This window comes from Strigops habroptila, chromosome 6 (genome assembly GCF_004027225.2).
Source record: "Strigops habroptila isolate Jane chromosome 6, bStrHab1.2.pri, whole genome shotgun sequence".
In the NCBI taxonomy this organism is placed as follows: Eukaryota; Metazoa; Chordata; class Aves; order Psittaciformes; family Psittacidae; genus Strigops; species Strigops habroptila.
Window position 1 is genome coordinate 47,862,616 of NC_044282.2, and position 19,740 is coordinate 47,882,355.

General features: G+C 45.4%; 1 protein-coding gene across 8 annotated transcripts in view; it reads left to right on the plus strand.

Annotated features, from left to right (window-relative positions):
* Nucleotides 1–15,146, plus strand: part of HPCAL1 (hippocalcin like 1) — a 120,395-nt gene extending 105,249 nt beyond the window's left edge. For all 8 annotated transcript variants that reach the window (XM_030490154.1, XM_030490157.1, XM_030490151.1 and 5 more), the window contains 3 exons: nucleotides 9,074–9,476; nucleotides 10,675–10,780; nucleotides 13,945–15,146. In XM_030490154.1, the coding sequence (XP_030346014.1) occupies nucleotides 9,099–9,476; nucleotides 10,675–10,780; nucleotides 13,945–14,042 (582 nt within the window). In that variant the 5' untranslated portion in view covers nucleotides 9,074–9,098 and the 3' untranslated portion in view covers nucleotides 14,043–15,146. The remainder of the gene's footprint in view (nucleotides 1–9,073; nucleotides 9,477–10,674; nucleotides 10,781–13,944) is intronic.
* The last annotated feature ends 4,594 nt before the right edge of the window (nucleotides 15,147–19,740 follow it).

The following is a 19,740-nucleotide window of genomic DNA, read 5'->3' on the forward strand; positions in this document are numbered from 1 at the left end:
ACCTCATGTGGTACTCTTGAGGTTCTTGGCTTTCCTGCATGTGATAGTAGTCTCTGCACTTTTGGCTCTTTGATTTTAAAAATAAATAAATAAATAAGATCCCTCTGAGGCTGATACAGTCACCTGCACTGATATTAGAGTAATATCCTCAGCTAGTGTAGAGCTTGCGCTGATTCCTACCAGCAGATTTGGTCTTCGAATGCCTGAATTGCTGCATCCAGCAGAACAAGGTTTCTTCTTTATGGGTGAGATGCTGTTCTTGTGTAGTTACTTTACAGAGTTTTCCTTTCACAGGGTTTTTACACCTCTGCAAGGAAACAAAAAAAAAAAAACCAAAAAGTTAAGCTCTAGGTTAGCTTTTAGATTTTTAACTTCAGTGGGTTTTTTCATTCAGCAAATAGGAATATAACTGTGAAACAATTAGATTACTATCATTGGTGGTTGCCACTGAAGAGAACAGTGTTTTGAGAAGAATTTTGGTTTAGTGGAGTGTATTTTTACAAAGAGGTTAACCAGTGGCTTTCGTGCTATTTTGAAGTGATGATCCGTTAAAAAGAAAAAAAACCCCAAAAACCCAGCTGGATTAAAAAGCTAAATTAATAAAATAAACTGATGCACTTATTAGATTCGACATTTTTGGACCAAAAAATTGGGTAGTAGTAGAAATTGTTAGCAGTAACTGTATATTTGGTGGGTGAAAATGTTAGTGACAATCATTCTCTTTGGGTTGATTCCACCCCCCCGCCATGTTTCAGTATTTTAAATTAGGCATCGAAATAAAAGTTGGTTGAATTTTTATTAAAGGCAGCTAGTTGGCATATCTCCAAAACCACATCTCTGAGCATCTTTTTACTAAGCATACTAAGCATGCTAACTAATGCTTCTTAAAAACAATAAAATAAGAATTAATTCCACTCTTTGAAAATAAACCCAACTCTCTTCTTTTCCCTGTTTCAAATTAGCTATCCTGAAATCCCATTGATTCCTCCAACCGCTGTATCTCAGCAGAGTACCTGCAACTGGGGAAGGATGTCAGATCTCTTCTAGTCTTGGGCTTGTTTGGGCTTTTATTTCATTTAGGCGTCATTAGCAGCAAGGATGGTCTTGCAGGCCAGCCTCTGAGGGCTAATTGTCATCCATCACTGTCTCTTTAGCAAGTGTCATTGCCCCCAGACTGTCCACCTTCTCCACATGAATGGCTCTGATGGTACAGGGCTTGCTCAGGTGCCATTGGCTGGCTCTTAATACTGCTGTGTTTTGGCTAATTCTTCTGAAATTTAATCCAGCTTCCTTTCTCCCAGAGCTGTGGTTATTCTGGAGAGAATTATTCTGTGATTTACCTTCATCGCTTAAATAAATGCATCCTATGAAAATTCAATGACAAAACAGCCCAACCATGCTAATTCTATGGGTTTAATTATGTAAACAATATAATGATGTCCTGTGCTGATTTTGATACTTTTCTTCTCTTTTTCTAAAAGGGACCAATGTTCTCTCTGATTTCCCAGTTCACATCAAGCACCTTCCCCTATCCTGCAGGCCTGCGCTCACAGAGCTTTATTTAGAATTACGTATCACAATAGTATATTCAGAGAGCATGACATGGGTTTTTCCTCATGCAACCCAACCTTCCCAGAAAAAGACCTTGTGCGCTAAGACATTGTGCTGACATGTTTTCCTTGCTCTGTAATATTGTGTAAACAAACTGTAATTTATTTTTTCTTAAGCCTTGCCAACTTTGCAGAGCGTCTGAAGGCAAAGTAGGGCTGGCTGCTTCTCCCTTGGCTTCATTAAAAAAAAAAGGAAAAGGCAAAGGGAGGAGACGAGGAAAATCCACTCATGATTTTCTTTTCCTGTCTGCAATCACAAGCTGCATTGCTACCCAGTCTGCTCCCACCCAAATTAACCCAATTTCCTAATTTACTCAAAATATTTCTGTGCTCTTCTTATTGCATTGGGAATATTTGCCCTTTACAGTAATGAGCTCTCCACCCTGAGCTGGAGAACATTATGGAGAGCTCCCGGAGGAACTACCACTTTTCTTGTCCCAACACAGGTCTCATTTTTTCCTCATTAGCAATGAATTGTGAATGTTTGGGGGTGTTTTGTGATTCTGTTGTTTCTTTGCAGGGAATTTATAACTGTGCCCTCACCTCCTGGTGATGGGGGTCACATGCCCTGGCTCATTGCAGTGACTGCAATGGCTGGGAAGATGCTGCCGCTGACATCTACAAATGCCTTTGCACCCCATACCAATAATTCGAATGTGAAATTGTTCTCAGGTTAATGCACTAATTCTAGATGTCAGAGACTAATTGATTTTTCTGCATAAATCAGGAATATAATCCCAAGTAAAATGACTTCAATAGAGAGGAGCAGTCCAGAGACCTATAAGTGAATTTCTTAGGTTTCAGCCCTTGCAGCTGACTCCCTGAAATTAATGGGCCAGCCTGGAAATATTCCTCTCACATAGCTATTTGCAGGATTGGAGCCTTTGTAATTATATCTTTCTTTGGTGAGCTAGGGATAGGTGGTTATCTATAACGGGTTTTCATCCCAAATGTGCAATCAGGTTTTCAAGACCACACAGTTCCTGAGTACGTGTTTATGGATAAACTTACAAAGTGAGGTGGCTTGAGGTCTGTTACCAATTCACTGCGCCTTTCAGAGGAATATTCAGTGTACATACCTGAATCGTTACAGAGTGTTCTGGAATTGAAAATGAGGGTGATCCTTCCCCTTCGCCCACCTTTTTTAATAAGCTTCTGAAAGGGGTTTAGCTTGAAAATAAGTTGCAAGTAAGCAGTGGTACTTATTTAAATAAAAGAATGATTAGTCATTGAAAGTGAAAAATGTAAAAAGCCCATTTATTTATTTAGTGTGGTCTGTTCTTCGCTTCTCAGGTTTCGTTTCTCTTTCTGTTTCCCCGAAGGCAGCAGAGGAAGGAGCTTCAGTTCTTTCTCATCTCAAACTCCGCAGCGTTTCTGCAGGGTTTGAATTTTTTGCAGCATTATTGATTGAGGTTTCTCCTTTGTCTGGCTGCTTCTATTATTAACTTTTCAAGAGGTAAAGATTTTCCTTGCTGTGCTTTGAACTTTATCAAAAAGGTGTTACTTTTGACCCCAAGTCTACAGCTTGGGAAGACGAAGCACGTGCTGCAGTAGCTGGTGTGTGAGTGTCAGTGTTGCTTTTGCCACAGGGCAGGAAAGAAGTTCACATGACTTTTACCAGGCAGGACCCAATATCTATAGCAACATATTTGTATATCCTGTGCCTTCTCTACTGCAGCGCTCGTTGCTTAGGATACTGGCATTAAAACATGTGACAAAATCTGCTCTTTACTCCAGAGTTCATGATCTGTCCCAGGCCTGTGTAATTGCATGTTTCCCCTCACAGTTCAGATCAGACCCATTGACCATGGTCCAGAAGACGTCATTATAATCCCATTTTGCAGCTTATTTGCTACGTGATCTTTTATTACCACCAGGCATTCGTTGCTAGCTGAGGTGCTCAAAAACTCATCTCCGTCTGACAGCTTGGCCCACGGGAGCTGGAGTCTTCTTAAACACATCTGTGCATTGGTGAGCACTGGTGCTAAAGGGCCCCAAACCATTTTTCTGTAAGGGCGTGTTCCTGAAGTGTAGCAGCACAGATCTTTAGTGATTAAGGCTTTTCTTTGGGCCACCTCTGGGGTTTTTTGTGGGTTTTGTGGGTTCTTTTCATTTTAAATACCAGGATCAAACTTAAAAATACAGCCTCAGAACAAGGCGTCATGGTTGCTGAATTGCCCTCTTCATGGCTGCCCTCTTCATGGCTGTCATCTTCACCTGGTCATGGGAAAAAGGATATTGAGGCTATTTCACAGAATGGTTGATGTTGGCAGGGACCTCGTGAAATTGTCCAGTCCACCGCACCGCTCAAGCAGGGTCAGGCTGCCCAGGACCATGTCCAGTTGTGTTTTCAGTATCTCCAAGGATGAAGGCTTCACAGTTTCTTTGGGCAACCTGTGCCACTGTTTGGCTGTAATCACAGTGAAATAGTGTTTCCAAGCAAAGCCTTTCTTAACGTGATGCTTACAGAGTCCCTGTGGGCTAAATCCTTTTGCCTCTTCTTCTGCACCCCAAAGCAGAAGGCATCAGTGACAGCTCTGACAGTTTAGGTGTTTTAATAAAAAAACCTTTCACCCCTCTGGGAATGGTTCTTGCATTTCAGACCAACTTAGAGCAGTATTTGCTGCCTGGCTTTTGCTGTTCCTTTGCTTTGGGCTCCTGCAGTCCCAGAAGCACTGTGCTACAGCTTCAGGACCACAACAGATCTCAGACATGCTTGTTCTGTTTTATAAATGAGCACTGCAAGAGAAATGATGCTGGATTTCCCCCTGCAAAGCAGATAGCTCAGATAATATAAAGAGTATTTATTCTGTTTCTCTGTGCACTGTCTTTCTCTGCTGGAAAGCACCTCTGTCCTGCAGACAAGCATTTCATCAATTTTCCTCTTTTTATTAACACTAAATCAGTATCCGAGGGGGGTTGCACAAGGAAGTGCATCTCTGCAGAGTCATTCCTCCTTTTGCAGCCGTAACTGATTCACTAAGAGGATCCCATCAGGAGTTCAGTTCAAGGGGCTTTTGCCTTCAGATGGTTTGCAGTGAAAAAGGCGGGTTGGTCTCTAGCTGTCTGGGTTACGTGCTCGGAGAATGCTGCTACTCACGGTAACTGGTGGTTGACAAGAGAGTTCGCATAGAAGTAGGATGCACTGAGCTTTGTTAGAAGTATTTCAAGTACTTCAGTGTGTGGATGCTGACAACCAGTCCATCTATCGGTAAAAACACAGAACTGCTACTTTAGCTGTTTCAGAGTTAGCTACAGTTGCTCACCGTAGTGCTGCATAGCTGGTTGTCATGGTATAACCCCACCCGGCAACTAAGAACCACAAAGCCGCTCGCTCGCTCGCTCGCTCGCTCATCCCCTGCCCCAGTGGGACGAGGAGGAGTATTAGAAAGAGAAGGTAAAAGCTGTGTATTGAGATAAGAACAGTTTAAGAATTTTGGGGGGGGGGGGGGAGGAATAGAAAGGGAGACAACAAAAAGAGAGAGAAATAAACCCCAAGACAGACAAGCGATGCACAACACAATTGCTCACCACCCGCTGACTGATGCCCAGCCCAACCCGAGCAGCGATCTGTCCCTTCCGTGTAGCTCCCCCCAGTTTATATACAGGGCATGACGTGCTGTGGCATGGAATACCCCTTTGGCTAGTTTGGGTCAGGTGTCCTGTCTCTGCTCTCCTCTGGCTCCCTCACTGGCAGAGCATGAGAGACTGAAAAATCCTTGATCAGGGTAAGCACTACTGAGCAACAACTGAACCGACAGTGTGTTATCAGCATTGTTCTCAGACTGAAGCCAAAAACCTCAGCACTGTACCAGCCACTAGGAAGAAAATTAGCTCAATCCCATCTGAAACCAGGACACGGGTGTGCGTCTTCAGTAAAAGACCTTTTTTCTCATTTCTAGGCTTTTGCTATGAGATTATTACTTAGTTTTGGTGATCCTAGAAGGACAGAGGATATATTCAGGTAGGAGTTCTCTGGCATCTCGGTTTCTAGCCTGGCTGGCAACTGAGCTTATTGTGGGCAGGCAGCACCACTGTGTGATTTTAACAAAAATTTTGGTGTGAAACAGGAACAAAAATGCATCTGCATTTCTCCCTGTTCCCCATCATGACTGAGTATCATTTTCATGAGCAGTGGTACACTTGTGACGTTTGCTGGTTTGCAGTTATACTTCCAACCTTTCCTTGTCTGATCACCTCAAGGGCATTCCTGTGGTTATTTTTGTTGCTGCCATGATGGTGCTGGGCGCTCCGAGGGTTTTTGCACATCACACTAAGCAGGGATGGACCTCACTGCTATGTGTGTGGCATTGCTTCCCTGGATGTCACCCTGGCATGATGGGAATTGAGGGACAGGCAGGCCTGGGGCCACGCTGGGTGCAAGGATGTCCCTCCTCCCTTGCCTTCTACACCCACTGCAGCGAGTGATGTGGCCGGAACAGGCTCGTTAAAAAAACACCCCACAGTCCTAATCACAGGACTGACCTGAGCACCAAACCCGCTCCCTGTGATTTCCATTATCAGCCATCCTCCAAGTGGTCTTGTGGCTAAATCAGCCACTGAGCCTCTGGAAAGTGATTTGATGAAAGCATTTTATAGCAATCGAATGAAATGTCAGTTGGATGCCAGCAGCAGGGATTGCTGTCATGATTAATGAGATATTTAGGCATTTCATTTTGGAGGAGCTACCACCAACACAATTCACATCGAAGCTGGGTTTTTTAGATGGGCTTTAATAAATTAATGTTAATGTTGGTTATTTAATTATTTGTGACAAATTGCAGCAACTGCAGGGTTACATTTGGGCTGAACACATTATGAAGCCTTTCAGAAAGCTCATATGCAAAAAAGGATTGCATTCAGAGCATTGCACAGTACTTTTCTGATAGAAAACAGCGTAAAAGAGGAGAAAGGATTGAAATAAACTGTAATTTGTTGAATGCAAAGACTACTTGAAAATAAAGCTTTTGAAGCTGATATTAAATGAGCATCCATCCAAATAACAGGATATGTCTTATTGCTAGTAGAAGTAGTGAAATCTAATAAATGAAAATAACATCTTACCTCTCTGTTATCTAGGGCCCTCTATTTTAAAGGGAACAGGAATAATAAAGGTATTATAGGAACAGGGAGAACTGGCATTAAACCTTTTCAAACCAGTTGGAAGTTTTACAGTCCCTTAACCCTATGCATGATTAAAACTGAGGTTATTTCTGCTTTAGTCTGGCTCCTGCTTTAAGCGGGCTCTGCCGTTCCTCCTCCTGCCCCTCTCCTAGGGAAGCCTGAGACAGTGGCTGGCAAGGCAGGGACGGCTTTCGGCAGTAGTTGGACAGTAGTTCTTACAAAGCACCCGAGCATCGTGAACTGAAGGAGTTCACTGAAGGCACCTTGTTGCTCAAGGATAGAAACACAGTGTTACAATATCTGCTCTTAAAAAAAGGTCCAAGGGCGATTCATTATTTGCACCAAGCTACTGTTTTCTGCAAATTGACTGCAGCAGTGTAGAATATTGTGTTTTCTGCCCTCAGCACTGCAAGGATGAATATCTGGAGCAGGGGACATTCAAGAGGCAGCGGGAGCAGCTGGGAGTTAGTGGTTTAACTGGAGGGTAGGCTGGGGATGATGCTGGCTGGGACCAGGAGCTGTAGCATCTCTGTGTGTTGGGAGCATGCAAAGGTATGTCAGGGGCCTGGAGAAAACTGCAGTGTAATGGACAAAAATAAAGCTTCGGAGCTGACATACTGGCAGCTTTTCTAGAAAACACAGGTGCTAATGATAACACGGTTTTCTGTTAAGCCCAATGCATTGAACTAATGAGCAGCTGGCTGGTTTTTGTCTACGAGCATTAAGCCACAGAGCAGGATGTGGATTTTTTACATTGCTGAGACGATGCAGAGACTAAGTGGAATACAAATAAACCAAGCTTAAATTCAGCTGTTGAAAACCTCTCTGCTGTAGAGCAACTTATTTTTTGCTGACCTTTAACTTTTTTTTTTTCTCTTAGGTTCTTATGCATGCCTGAGATTTTTAATCTCTGGGAAGTGCTTATCCCCTGTTATATTTTTGCTGGTCTCTGCTCAGCTCTTGCAGTTTCCGAGTAGCTGCGCAGTGCTTGCCTGTTACTAACCTGCCTTCTGCACTGGCTGCAAGCAAGCCTAACAGGGGCATATGGGGCCGTGCAGAGAAATGTCATTTATGCTGGACCAGTCACAGGGGTTTGGATGTGACTTTGTGCAAAGCTTGTGAATAAGCTTCTTGAGTCTGGGGAAGGAGATGCAGCTCAACGCCTTGCTTGGCAGCTCAGTTTGGTATTGCTGGGAAGCCATGGAAGGCTGCAAAGGATAAAAGCCAAAACTACATTATGGTTTTGTTGTTTTTTTTTCCTATTGTTTCCTAAGTGCAGATTGACCATCTTTCCTTTTGCTGAAGGAGTTTTCCTGTTGCTGGGCAGTCTCACCTGTGTGGTCACTCACACATCACAGGCATTGTCAAGGGAGGGGACAAACCCAGCCCCCTCCTGACATCCTGGTAAAACCTGAGGTTAAAATGCCCTTTTGCTCACGCTGGCAAATATTGAACTTACTGAATAAGCTTATATAAAAGTATAAACCACAATAAGCCTGAAAGGAGTTGCTTTGCTGAACATTTTGCTTTAAAAAGCTCTTTTCTCTGCTTGTCTGAGAGGGCAGAGGGTTACGATCTGCTGGAAAGGATGAAGTCCTTTGTGCCAGTGCTGCTGTCGTGGCGACTCATCTGCTCATGCAGCTTCCACAGTTGAGAAAAAGAGGGAGAAGTCTTTTGGGGTGATGCTGTTGAGCATGGGCTGTGCTGAGCTTACCCTTGCTGCACCCTCCTATGACCGCCAGGATGCCACAAGCAGCACCAACTGCTGTGGGCCTGCTGGGGGATGAGGAATGCAGGGAGGAGATGCTCCAGAAGCCAAAGGGTTTCAAAGAGCATCTGGACAATGCAAACACATTTGTCAGGGAGCCGTCTGCCCTTCCTGCTTCTTGTTCACCCCCACTTACTTTCACTTTTGAATAGATGGATTTTACTTTTCATTGCCGCCGCTGTCATCACAGCAGATCAGCCTGTTGGGGTGGATCAAGAGTTGGAATCCAGACCTGGGCATCGCAAGCTGAGTGATAGAGGAGTAGAATTGTAGCAGAGAAATAAAATAATGACCATTATTATTTCCCAAATAATGATTAATATTTCCCGAATAGTCCCTCCCAAACTACCTTCCCTTGTCCTTCCACAGCATACTAGTAACTGAGAGAGCCTAGAGGAGAGGAGAAGAGGCCAAATGAAATGAGATATTTTCCTAGTGATTTATAGCATCCTTTTTCTCCTCTTTCCCCCTTGCCCCAAGCAGGGTCTGTTTCCCGCAGGGCTCTGCCTACCTCCAGCCTTTCTCCACTGGGTGGAGCTGGAGCTCAGGCAGATGCTCTTTTGCTTTTCAGCTAGTGAACCCAGATCCAGAAGAGGATGGGAAAGCAGAACAGCAAGCTGCGCCCTGAGGTGCTCCAGGACCTGCGCGAGAACACCGAGTTCACAGACCACGAGCTGCAGGAGTGGTACAAGGGCTTCCTAAAAGATTGCCCCACGGGCCATTTGACTGTAGAAGAGTTCAAAAAGATATATGCGAATTTTTTCCCCTACGGCGACGCATCGAAGTTTGCAGAGCACGTCTTCCGCACCTTCGACACCAATGGTGACGGGACGATTGACTTTAGGGAATTCATCATCGCCCTGAGTGTCACCTCTCGGGGCAAACTGGAACAGAAGCTGAAGTGGGCGTTTAGTATGTACGACCTGGATGGCAACGGGTACATCAGCCGTGGGGAAATGCTAGAAATAGTGCAGGTGGGGCGTGGTTTCTGCTTTGTATTTTACTTGTGTTGCTGTAACCTCTTCACCCTGAGACAGCTGGAGCTGGAGATGAAGGGTGTGCTGAGCTGGGTTGATCCTGCCCTAGGGAGGCTCCTGAGCCCATGGTTCCTAAATAGACACTGGGGTTCATGGTGGGTTCCCATGATGAGAACAGGTGAGGAAAGGGTGAGATGCAGGTGAGGAAAGGGCCTGAGCCATGAACAGGACACTTGTGCAACTGGCCCACAGCCAAAGTCTTGCAGCTCTCCCTGGTGGTTTCTTAGTGAGGCATTGATGGAATCAAAAAACCCTAAATGCAAGTTTTACTGACCAGATTAATCTCAAAATTAATACTTTGAAACTTCAAGTCTGAGTCAACGTGAGCTCTGAATGACAGGCTGTAGCATGTCTTTGTCTCCAGGAGGCTGAGGACGCATAACCCATGGGCTGTACTGGGGGGCAGGCAGAGCAGAGCCCATGCACCCCTGCCCCATGTGGCGGCCAGGGCTTGACCTCAGCAGAGAGCTGGTTGCCATCTGCTCTGCAGCTGAGATGTGTCTCCAGTGTACTGTGGGGGGCACTGGGAAGCATGTAGTGCATCTAGCCAGCGCCCTGGCAGTTGGTTCTCACGGTTGAGCAGGGATAATTTGGGAGGAGAACTTGGACTTTAGACATCCTAAAGACGTCTCCTCTTTATTCATGTTCTTGTAAGTCTGAAAATGTGTTTCCTTACCCTTCCACAAAGAAAACCACCCCTATTCCTATATATTCATGTTCATCCGTAATCCATACAACACCCCACACGCACACGCGTAACTGAGCATATGCTGAGAGCCAGCCAAAGAGGCAGTGGCTTTGCCCAATTGCAGAAAAGAGAATTACACACCATTACCTCCTGTATTTTAGCTCGGTCCTGCTCATGTATTAATCTAGACCCTGACATTCAGTTAAACTGACCCATCAGTGTGGGACCTTCTTTTGAAGTGCAAATGAATACAGGAAAGAAAAATAAAACAAGCTGCAGTCAGAAATTCCTATTTGTTTTGGTTTATGAAGTCCTGCAGCTGCTTGCCGGGGTCAGCTGCCTGGTTTTACTTCTACAGGCTTGAAGTAATTTTCTCAGTCCTGATGCTTTATCATTTGGGTCATGTTTTTCCTATATCTTTTTTTTTCCCCTTTTTTTTATACTCAGGCAATCTACAAAATGGTTTCATCAGTAATGAAAATGCCAGAAGATGAATCCACTCCTGAGAAGCGAACAGACAAGATCTTCAGACAGATGGACACAAACAACGATGGTAGGATCTCATCTCCACTGGCACCCCTTCCTAGGCTCTTGAAATAGAAGTTTCTAGCCTGGCATTGGTAGAACCAGGTGATGCTATTTGGGGATGGGTGTAGAGAGCAGAGATGTTCCCACCAGTGCCTCTGGTCTCTGCGTGGCCTTGGTGAGCATCTCCGGTCCATAACAAATAGGGTGTGTAAGTGGGCAGCGGGTGAGAGACTTTGCCTGCTGGGGGGCTGGGAGGGGAGAGGGGAGCATTCCTTCCCTGATATCTTATGGGTGAATCCCAATCCCCTTCTGCAAAGGCTCCTCTGAAACTCCCCTGATTCCAACATCTTTGGGTTATTTTCTCTGGGCATAGGATGAACTATGCACAAAGTTTTACTCCAGTTGCCCTTGATAGGTTGCACTCCTGGGCTTGTCATCAGTAATGTGAGTCAAGGATGTGGTTGAGTGCCTGAAAGTAAAAATTCCCCTTGGTCCATCATACTTATTTTCTGTGCATGTTTCTGCACACACATACATATACACGTGGTCACATGTGAACCTGCAGTGTTTACTGTGTTGCAGCATGCGCGTCAGGGGGATGTAACAGATCCCAAACCAATTATGGAGGCACTTGATAAATTATCTGACAGCGTACCTGTCGCAACCCCTCCACCTGAGCTAGCTCGTTTCCTTAGGCTCGAAAACACAGGCAAAACTGAGCAATTTCCTCTGCCCATCAGCCTGCCAACGTGTTTCCTCTTGTCCCAGTTGAGGTGGAGCTTTCCCTGGGAATTACCCCAGCAGCAGCCGAGGTGGCAGCTGCTTCAAAAATCAATCCCACTTCAAAATAAGGAGCTGTATCCTACTGGTGTGCTCAGTGGGAGCAAAAATGTGGGTTTAGCGCTGAGATATGGAGACCTCGAAAAGTACAACCTTATCTATAGAAAGGTCTTTAAGAGAATTTTAAGGCTGCATTTTGGCATCTGCTGCATCTGCTGCGTTTTGGCGTCATACCTGGGGCAAATTCCTGGCACTGCTGAAGTCCTCGAGTATTTTTACTTTCGATTTCGTCAAAACTGGCACTTCATCCCCTGATTCACATGTGGAGGGCCCTAAAATAACATGGTTGAAGTATTTTTGTTCTGCAGAATGAAGCAGCTCATGCAGATGTGCAACGTAACGGTCACAAAACCTGCTATATATACATCTCTTGCACTTTCTTGCTCAAATAAAGTCATCCTATCCCCAGGGAAATACCAGCCCTGCAGGCCATGCAGTGCCAGGCCATAAAGTCTGCACGCGGGGAAGCACGTGTGCTCTTGGTGGATGGAAATGTTTCTCCTTCCCCATTTGACTGTCGGACATTGCAAGTAGATTTTGATTTGTGCTTTGCTTTTAAGTATTGCAAGGAGAGGGGGAAACTAATAAATCACAGAGTCATAGACTCACAGACTGGTTTGGGTTGGAAGAGACCTTCAAGATCATCTAGTTCCAACCCCCCTGCCACAAGCAGAGACATCTTTCACTAGACCAGGTTGCTCAAAGCCCTGTCCAACCTCACCTGGTAGTCCTGATAAATGTCCTGATAGTTATGAGTGCCCTTGTGGGCTGATGAAAACTTAAAAAAACACTTGGTTTGGGAACACGAGGTTAAAAGTAGGAAATTAGGACAGAAGTGTGCCGTTGGTTTTTAAGCTTCTGTGATTTCTGCAGGAGGAAGGTTTGCTCATTCCTCCCTGTTTGACCTGATTTGAGTGCTGGCCACTGAGCTCGGTCCTCTCCCCATCCCCATGCAGGCTGGGAGCATGTGGGGGCTGGTGAAAACCTGCACAATGAGCTTTGTGCTTCCCTCCCTTCGGGGACACGTGGCCAAAAGTGGCAGCAGACTGCTGCCAAATGCCAGATGTTTGTCCATGGGTCCTGCTGGTCTCGAGTGGAGCAGTTTGGTTTGGGTAAGGATGGCTCTGGAGTATTGTGTGAGGGATGGGGTAGGTTGTGCTGAGAGCACAAGGTAGATGGGAGATCGTAGAACATGGTGTCAGGGACGCAGCAAATGTTTGTCTCCTCTGGTTCATAGGGAAAACTTTCATTTCTCATTAATGTTGCTATGGTTCATTTCTGCTATGGCTCCGAGTGCTGGAGCAGGAGAGTGGTGGTGATAGCAGGCAAGGCAGAGACTGCTCCCAGGCTTCCGATAGCATTTGTGCAGGAGACTGGTCTTGAACTCAGGAAGAACCTGCCAGAAGGCTGGATCGCCCAAGGATGAGGTCTGGGAGACCAGATGGGATCTTCCCTCCTTGCCGTACTGTGCCATGGGACTGTTGGAGCCAGGGGCTGCCAGACTGGTGGTTGCTCCTCATGGTCTCTTCTCCAGAGATCACCTTTCCAGACCCACAGACTGTTACAGGGTCCGTCCGTGTCAGTGCCTCTGCCCTAAACTGAAGATGTGTAAACCAAAAATGGCTCAGGAACGGTACATGGCAATAGGTGGCTCCACCAAGGGTGGCTTTTCTTGCTGCCCTGTGAAACCAGTCCTGTTCCTGGTACACCCAGCAGGGCACAGCAAGTGGCTCATAGAATCATAGAATGGTTTTGGTCGGAAGGGACTTTTTAGAGGTCATCTAGTCCAACCCCCTGCAATGAGCAGGGACATCTTCAACTAGATGATGTTGCTCAAAGCCCTGTCCAGCCTGACTTTGGAGGTGTAGGAGAAGCCGTCACTGCTCAGCCCTACATGGCACAACAAACAAGGGGGAAAAGTGGAGACATTTGGGATATTTAGGTTTAAATTTTCATACAAATATAAGCATCATTTTCAAAGAGTGCATGTGTTCAGGTGCCATACTTTGTGCTCATGTGTCATGCAATTTGTGTAGTCTGGTTCTGGGCAAAAAGCTGCCAAGTGATATTAGAACAGTTGGTTTTGTATTTGGCACTGTCTTTTTAAATAAAAAAATAACAATTATTATACTAGATTATTTTGCAGAAGAAAAATTCGTCTGGGCTTAAGGGCTTGAGTTGGATTTGGCTGCTGTGCATTGCACTGAATTCCCCTCGATGCCTTTGCGATAGATTAAACATACATATGTTGCTTCAGTGAGGAGGGGTTTTTTTTAAGCTACAGCGGTGGTGGCAGCAACAACTGACTTTCCAAGAATGATTTCCATTCTGGTTTTTCCTCCCTTCCAGGTAAACTGTCGCTGGAAGAGTTCATCAAAGGTGCCAAGAGCGATCCCTCCATCGTGCGGTTGTTACAGTGCGACCCCAGTAGCGCAAGTCAATTCTAACGAAAGGGGACAGTGTGCACAGAGAATCTCGGCTTGTGTCCTTCAAGCTTTGCTCGCAAACGGATGCCTTCTCAACCACCCCTCCACACTTTGCGGATAAAACCCCATTGCCAGATGTGTGTGTGTGCGTGTGTGTGCGTGTCCGAGCGAACCAGCCCTCGCTCCCCTCACTAACACCAGTGCAGCTCTCCTTCGGCAGCTCCGTTCCTGCTTCCCTGTAACGTTACGATTCACTCCTCACATTTTAAACATTAATCGAAAGGTATGTTTACATGCAGCTGCAAAAGAGTTCAAACCGCTGGTGAGATACCACTTCACTTAGGCTGTAAGAAGTGTTCTAGTAGTTCCTGAGAAGATGCTAGGTAGGACTTTAACCCGACATAGCAGATGGTAGATAATTTATTTTGCTTGAGAAATTACTATGTTAAAAAAAAAAAAAAGGACTGAATGAAGTAGAAAGTTAAAAAAAAAAAAGGAAAAAAGAAAAAAAAAAACCAGCTTTCCTGGGCATGGTTCCAGTTTTCTTTTTGAGGAAAATTGCTTGCACTTATCTAATGGTCTTTACTTTCTTTTAATATATATATAAATTATATATATATGGTGAAGTAAAATTTTAAATATTTAGGTCATCTATTTAAGGCATAAAATAGAATTTGAGCTTTGTTTCTTCTAGTTGTCTGTGATTTATTCAAATCTTGGAGATTGTTTTTTTTTTTTGGTGATATTTATGCATTAGCAAATTGCTGTTCCGAAAGAAATGCATGACTAGCAGTTCGTGGATATTTCACTCTGTTTAATTCCTGAATGCAAATATTTGTTCATTTTTACTGTCAGTCGTTCCAATGTTATTGTATTAACAAAAGACCTGAAAGGAGTTCATCCTCATTTTGTATTTCTCAGTGGAGTCCTACTTTCTGGTGGTCGCTGCATTAAATGGCTTTTGAGTGCCCTGAGGTGACGTGACTCGCACTGCTGTTCTCGACTTGGCTACACCTCCTCCCTTTTGCTGTCAATATGTTAATAGTCTTGTGCATTCCAGTGTTATTTAATATCTGCCTAATGCCAAGAAATATTAATTGAAATAAAAGACTACTTTTCTTGTCACTCCCTGTCTTGGTCTAACACATGCAGGAAGTTCCTAGCATCACACATATGGGGGAAGGACAAGGCCAGCTCCTTGCCCGACATGTCCCTGTTTTGTCTGACACATGTCACCTTGTAAGTACGTAGGGTTTTCTGGGAGCCCACTGTTGCAGTGGTGTTAGTGCCTGTGGGACCCTGCTCCATCCCAGCTGGGTCCTGGGTGATGGCAGTTCCTTGCTGAAGACTGCAAGAAGGCGACAGCTCAGTTTCTGCTGGATATGATGGGGGAAAGCTGCCAGCCCCAATTAGCCAGGCTGTTGTGACCATGAATTTATAAACTAAAAGTATCTTGATCCTGTCAGGTACTGGGTATGTTCTGTTGGAATAACATTTGACATTGGTAGCATGAAAAGCAGTTTTCCCCACATTTGTCAGGTTGGCCGGTAGCTGCTTTAAGCCTGTCCTCTCTGCAAATTAAAGTATATCAACAAATGATTTGGCCTGAAGTTAATGTTAAGCATGTAATTAAGGGATTTTTGCTGTGCAGGACTTCCTAGTAGTGGTTAGGTGTTAAAACTTTGATATTAAAAAATTAAGGGATTTTTGCTGTATAAAATAACCTAATAGTGGTTGGGTGTTAATACTTTAATATTAAAAAAAGAGTTGGTTGCAATATCCAAATGGAAATGTGTTGTTGGGTCAGACTTGGTCTACAATACAGGCGCATGTCAGTGCTGTCAAGCAGAAAAGCATGTTCACCTTTATCTCCTAGAAATTCAAATTTGAGCTATTAAACCAACAATCCTTTCAACCGCGACACCCTGCTGGTGAGTGCAACCCTGAAAGGGAGGTTAATCAGAAGCCTGCCTGCTTTCCCTGGGTGAGCCAGCAAAAAAGCAAACTGTTGGAAAAAAGATATGAAAATTCCATGGTTGCTTATAGTCTGTCTTCAGCTTATTTGTGCTCTCACCCAGTGGCTGGCTGCCGGAAGATGGTGGTGTTACAGATGCTGCAGATGTTCTTACTCTAATTGCTCTTCTTGCACGGGCTGGGTAGCAGTTGTTTAGATGTGAATCGTCCACCCTGGGCTTTATCATCTCTCTGCACTTGGGAGAACATGGAAGAATGTCTCTGATCTTCTTGTGGGATGGTGCCTTCTGAGAGGGACCACAGCATTCGAATCTTGTTTGTGTGATCTTGCAGTGAGTCAGGCATATTTTTAGTCAAGTGTTGCACAAGATCTTTTTCTTAGGTACCAAGGATGTGAACACGTTTGCTATAGCATTTATGAATGCAGCAGTTCCGTCATTGTTCATCTGCTCTTGCAAGTGGGACTGTTTCACCTTTTCCGCCTTTTCCTGACATCTCTTCTGATTGCCACTTCTGTCTGTACTAAGTGGCAAGTTTCAAGTAGCTGTTTAACAAAGCCTAAACTTTTCTTATTTGAAAAGAAAAAAAATAGCTCCTTACAAAAGCTCATTTTGACCTTGTATTTGCAGAAACAAAATGAAAGAATCTGAATTTTAGTGGTCAAAAAAATTCCCCTTTCTTTGACATTGTAATTTTTGCTCTGAAACATGCCAAGGTTTCCATGGTGGAGACACTGGGATTACATCCTGCTTCATCTGGCCTGATTTCTCCTGCCTTTCTCTTTGCCTCTTTAAACTTTCAAGTCACAGGTTTTATTTTTTTGGGGTTGCCCCCCGTTGCTTTCCCAGCTTTTAAGGAGTTTCTTCTTTTCAGGGCAGGGTGGATCGGCTCCATTTCAGAGAGGGGCTGGCACAGGGTACGTGCACAAGTCTTGCCTTTTGGAAAGCAAGCAAGAAAGATTCCTAGTCAGAGTCATCATGTACGGCATCCTGGGGAGACAGGGGAGATGCTCTGAGGCCCAACCAGGCTGAGCTTGTCAAAGGTGGCCTCTGATACGGGGAGCCTTTTGATTACAGGCCAGCTGAGTACTGGAAAGGGCTTCATCTGCTGCTGCCAAGCAGCTCTCCTGAGAAAAACAGACCTGCTTCAGAGGCTGAAGTTGTACATCTACAGTCACTGGGTAACTTTGAACATCTTGGCTGTGCTTTGAAGAGCTCCTCTGAGAACACATCTGCTTCCCTGGCTGGTAATGAGGACTAGGAGGGAGAGCAATTTCCAGGCTCATCCTCCGGGATGTGTCGTTTGAGAGTTGATCCAGGCAGAGTTCAAAACCGATGGAGAAATCGGTGACAAGTTTGCAGAGCTTTATTGCTCATCAGGCTCCACGGGTGTCTTTTGGGGAGGGACTGGTGTGTAGAGGGGTTAATAACTTGCAAAATTATGTGAAGTGATTAATAGAAAACTTCAGCTTCTTAAGTGACTTTGGTGTTCTGGTGAATTGTGTGTTCAATCAAAAATGGAGTCTAACTAGTGCAGCGAAGTGGAGTTTTGCACAAAAAAACCCAAGCCCATCAGCAGGTCCATTTTTACCTCACTTCAATAAGCTAGGTAATTATTTTCTCGCCACGGAGCTATCTAGCACTCTGAAAGCTCTGGCTAATTACTACATAAAGTCAGGCTTTTTCTGTATGAATTGCAGGTCCTATTAAGCTAATTCAGAATTATGTCATTGCCTTTCAAATTAAGTTAGTGCCTGTCTGGTTGCAGCTTAACTCCAGCCTGGGTGGCAGAGGTGCTTGTGTTCAGTCTTGTGTTTCCCTGTCACCAGGTTTGCATTGGCCCCTTGTTTTTAAGTAAGGCCCTTTGCAACGTATTTTTAGCATTGGTCTCTGAGTAATAAACTCCTATGAAGAACAACATGAGCATTTCTGCAGCCACCGGGCGGATGGTCTCCGTGGACAATCCCTGATCCATGATGCAGAGCACCCTCTATTCACATTTAAAGGTTAGGAACAGCCATCGACTTCAATGGTCCAATGAGCGCACTGGCATTTTGAGATCCCTGGGCTGCATGATGGCAGGTGTATTGCTGATGAACCTGGTAATTGCTGTTATCTCTTCTGGGAGGAGAGATGCTTCATTGAAAAGAAGGAAAAGGAGGGGAGATGGAGAGCAGAGCATCTCTCTGTGTAGAAGCTTTGGAGATGTGCGTGCATCGTTGGGAGCAGTGTGCCTGCAAGCAGACCTTACCAGCTGCCCAAGTGGGATGTTTTGGACCCAGACATACTTCTGAGCACTCTCTCATGGTCAGGTTAACTCCAGGCTGATGGCTATATCACACAAGTCAGAAACCGCTGGCCAGAAGGAGGCAAGGAGCTGTCGCGGTGGCTGCCTGTCTTCAGAGCCATGGGGGTAAGCCCACAACCACCAGTTGAGTGGGTTAATTTAACAGACTAACAGCAGGCTGGCTTTTCCTGGTGGAGCAACAATTTATCCCAGACAACATCTTTATACTGCTCGCACTGTCACTAGAGGTAATTGTCTCTTCCCTGAAGGTGAGGAGCACCTCTCTGCACACATTCCCACACCTTGGTGTTTGGTGCTGTCAGGGCTCAGGAGGATTGGTGCTGGCACCCTCAGTCATTCTCAGCTCCCCCAGACCCTCCCTGCCTGTAAGGCTACAGCTCTGAGCACATCATTGGTGGGCATATTCTACCTGCTACCTGGCGCTGGGAACCGCATCACTAAAAGTCTGGGTGCTGCCAGCTCACAGCTGTGCTCCTGCGTCCCTGCCCCACCATTTTTTACCTTACCTGCACTGTTTTGTGTGAGATCTTGGCAGTTCCCTTTACCTTAGCTGTATCTGACATGCACCAGCATGGTACTCGGTGCAGAAGGCAGGTCACACTCTTAGGTCCAAGTTGGTCACAGATATATTATCACAAATATTACATCCTGGATGAAGTTTGCCTCTGCATTCCTGCTCCTGTTACCCAAGCCATTCAGCAGGTAGTGAGGTATAAGCGAGGGAGCCTGTTTCTCCCCACAGGTGCTGCTGTGCCTGCTCTTCCACAGCAATGGGGATGGGGTTACACTACAGAAGAGAGCAGGAGCAGGGACAGGTCCTGCCTAAGGATCCCATCCTGTCAAGGTCACCCATAGTGAAAACTTCCATTGTCTTTCCCATGTCGGAACACAGGTATCTTTCCAGATATTGGCCCATCCCCTCCTACGGAGAAACACAGAACTGGTTCTGAGAATCCTGTGCCTGAAGCTGGGATTTGTCTTCCATTTGGGCTGTTTCTCCAGGGGCAAGATGTTTTTGTTAGTGTTTTTAAAAGTGTTTTGAGAGCAGCCAGGGGAAGGGCCATGTGCTGAGCATCACAGCATGGAGATGGGGAGCATCATCCTCGAGGGGATACCAGGAGCCCCTGCTTGCCGCAGCCGGCAGGAGCAGCAGGCTGCCTGTCTTCAGCAACCCCAGGGGTGCCATGTAGTACCACTGCTCTCCCTGCTCCTTGCTGCAAAGGTTTAATGGCAAAGAGGTGATGGGAGAAGAAACTCTTCCTCTTCCTGCCAGACCCAGGTGATGAGAGCAAACCCCCTGCTCCTGAGGCTGCAGCGATGACTGAACCTCTCAGCGGAGAGCCAGGCTGCTGCTGAACCTGTATGGTTTTCCTCTTTATTCTGTTTTCAGTACTTTCTTGGACCCTTTTCAGGGCAACTCATTGATTCCATTGCTGAG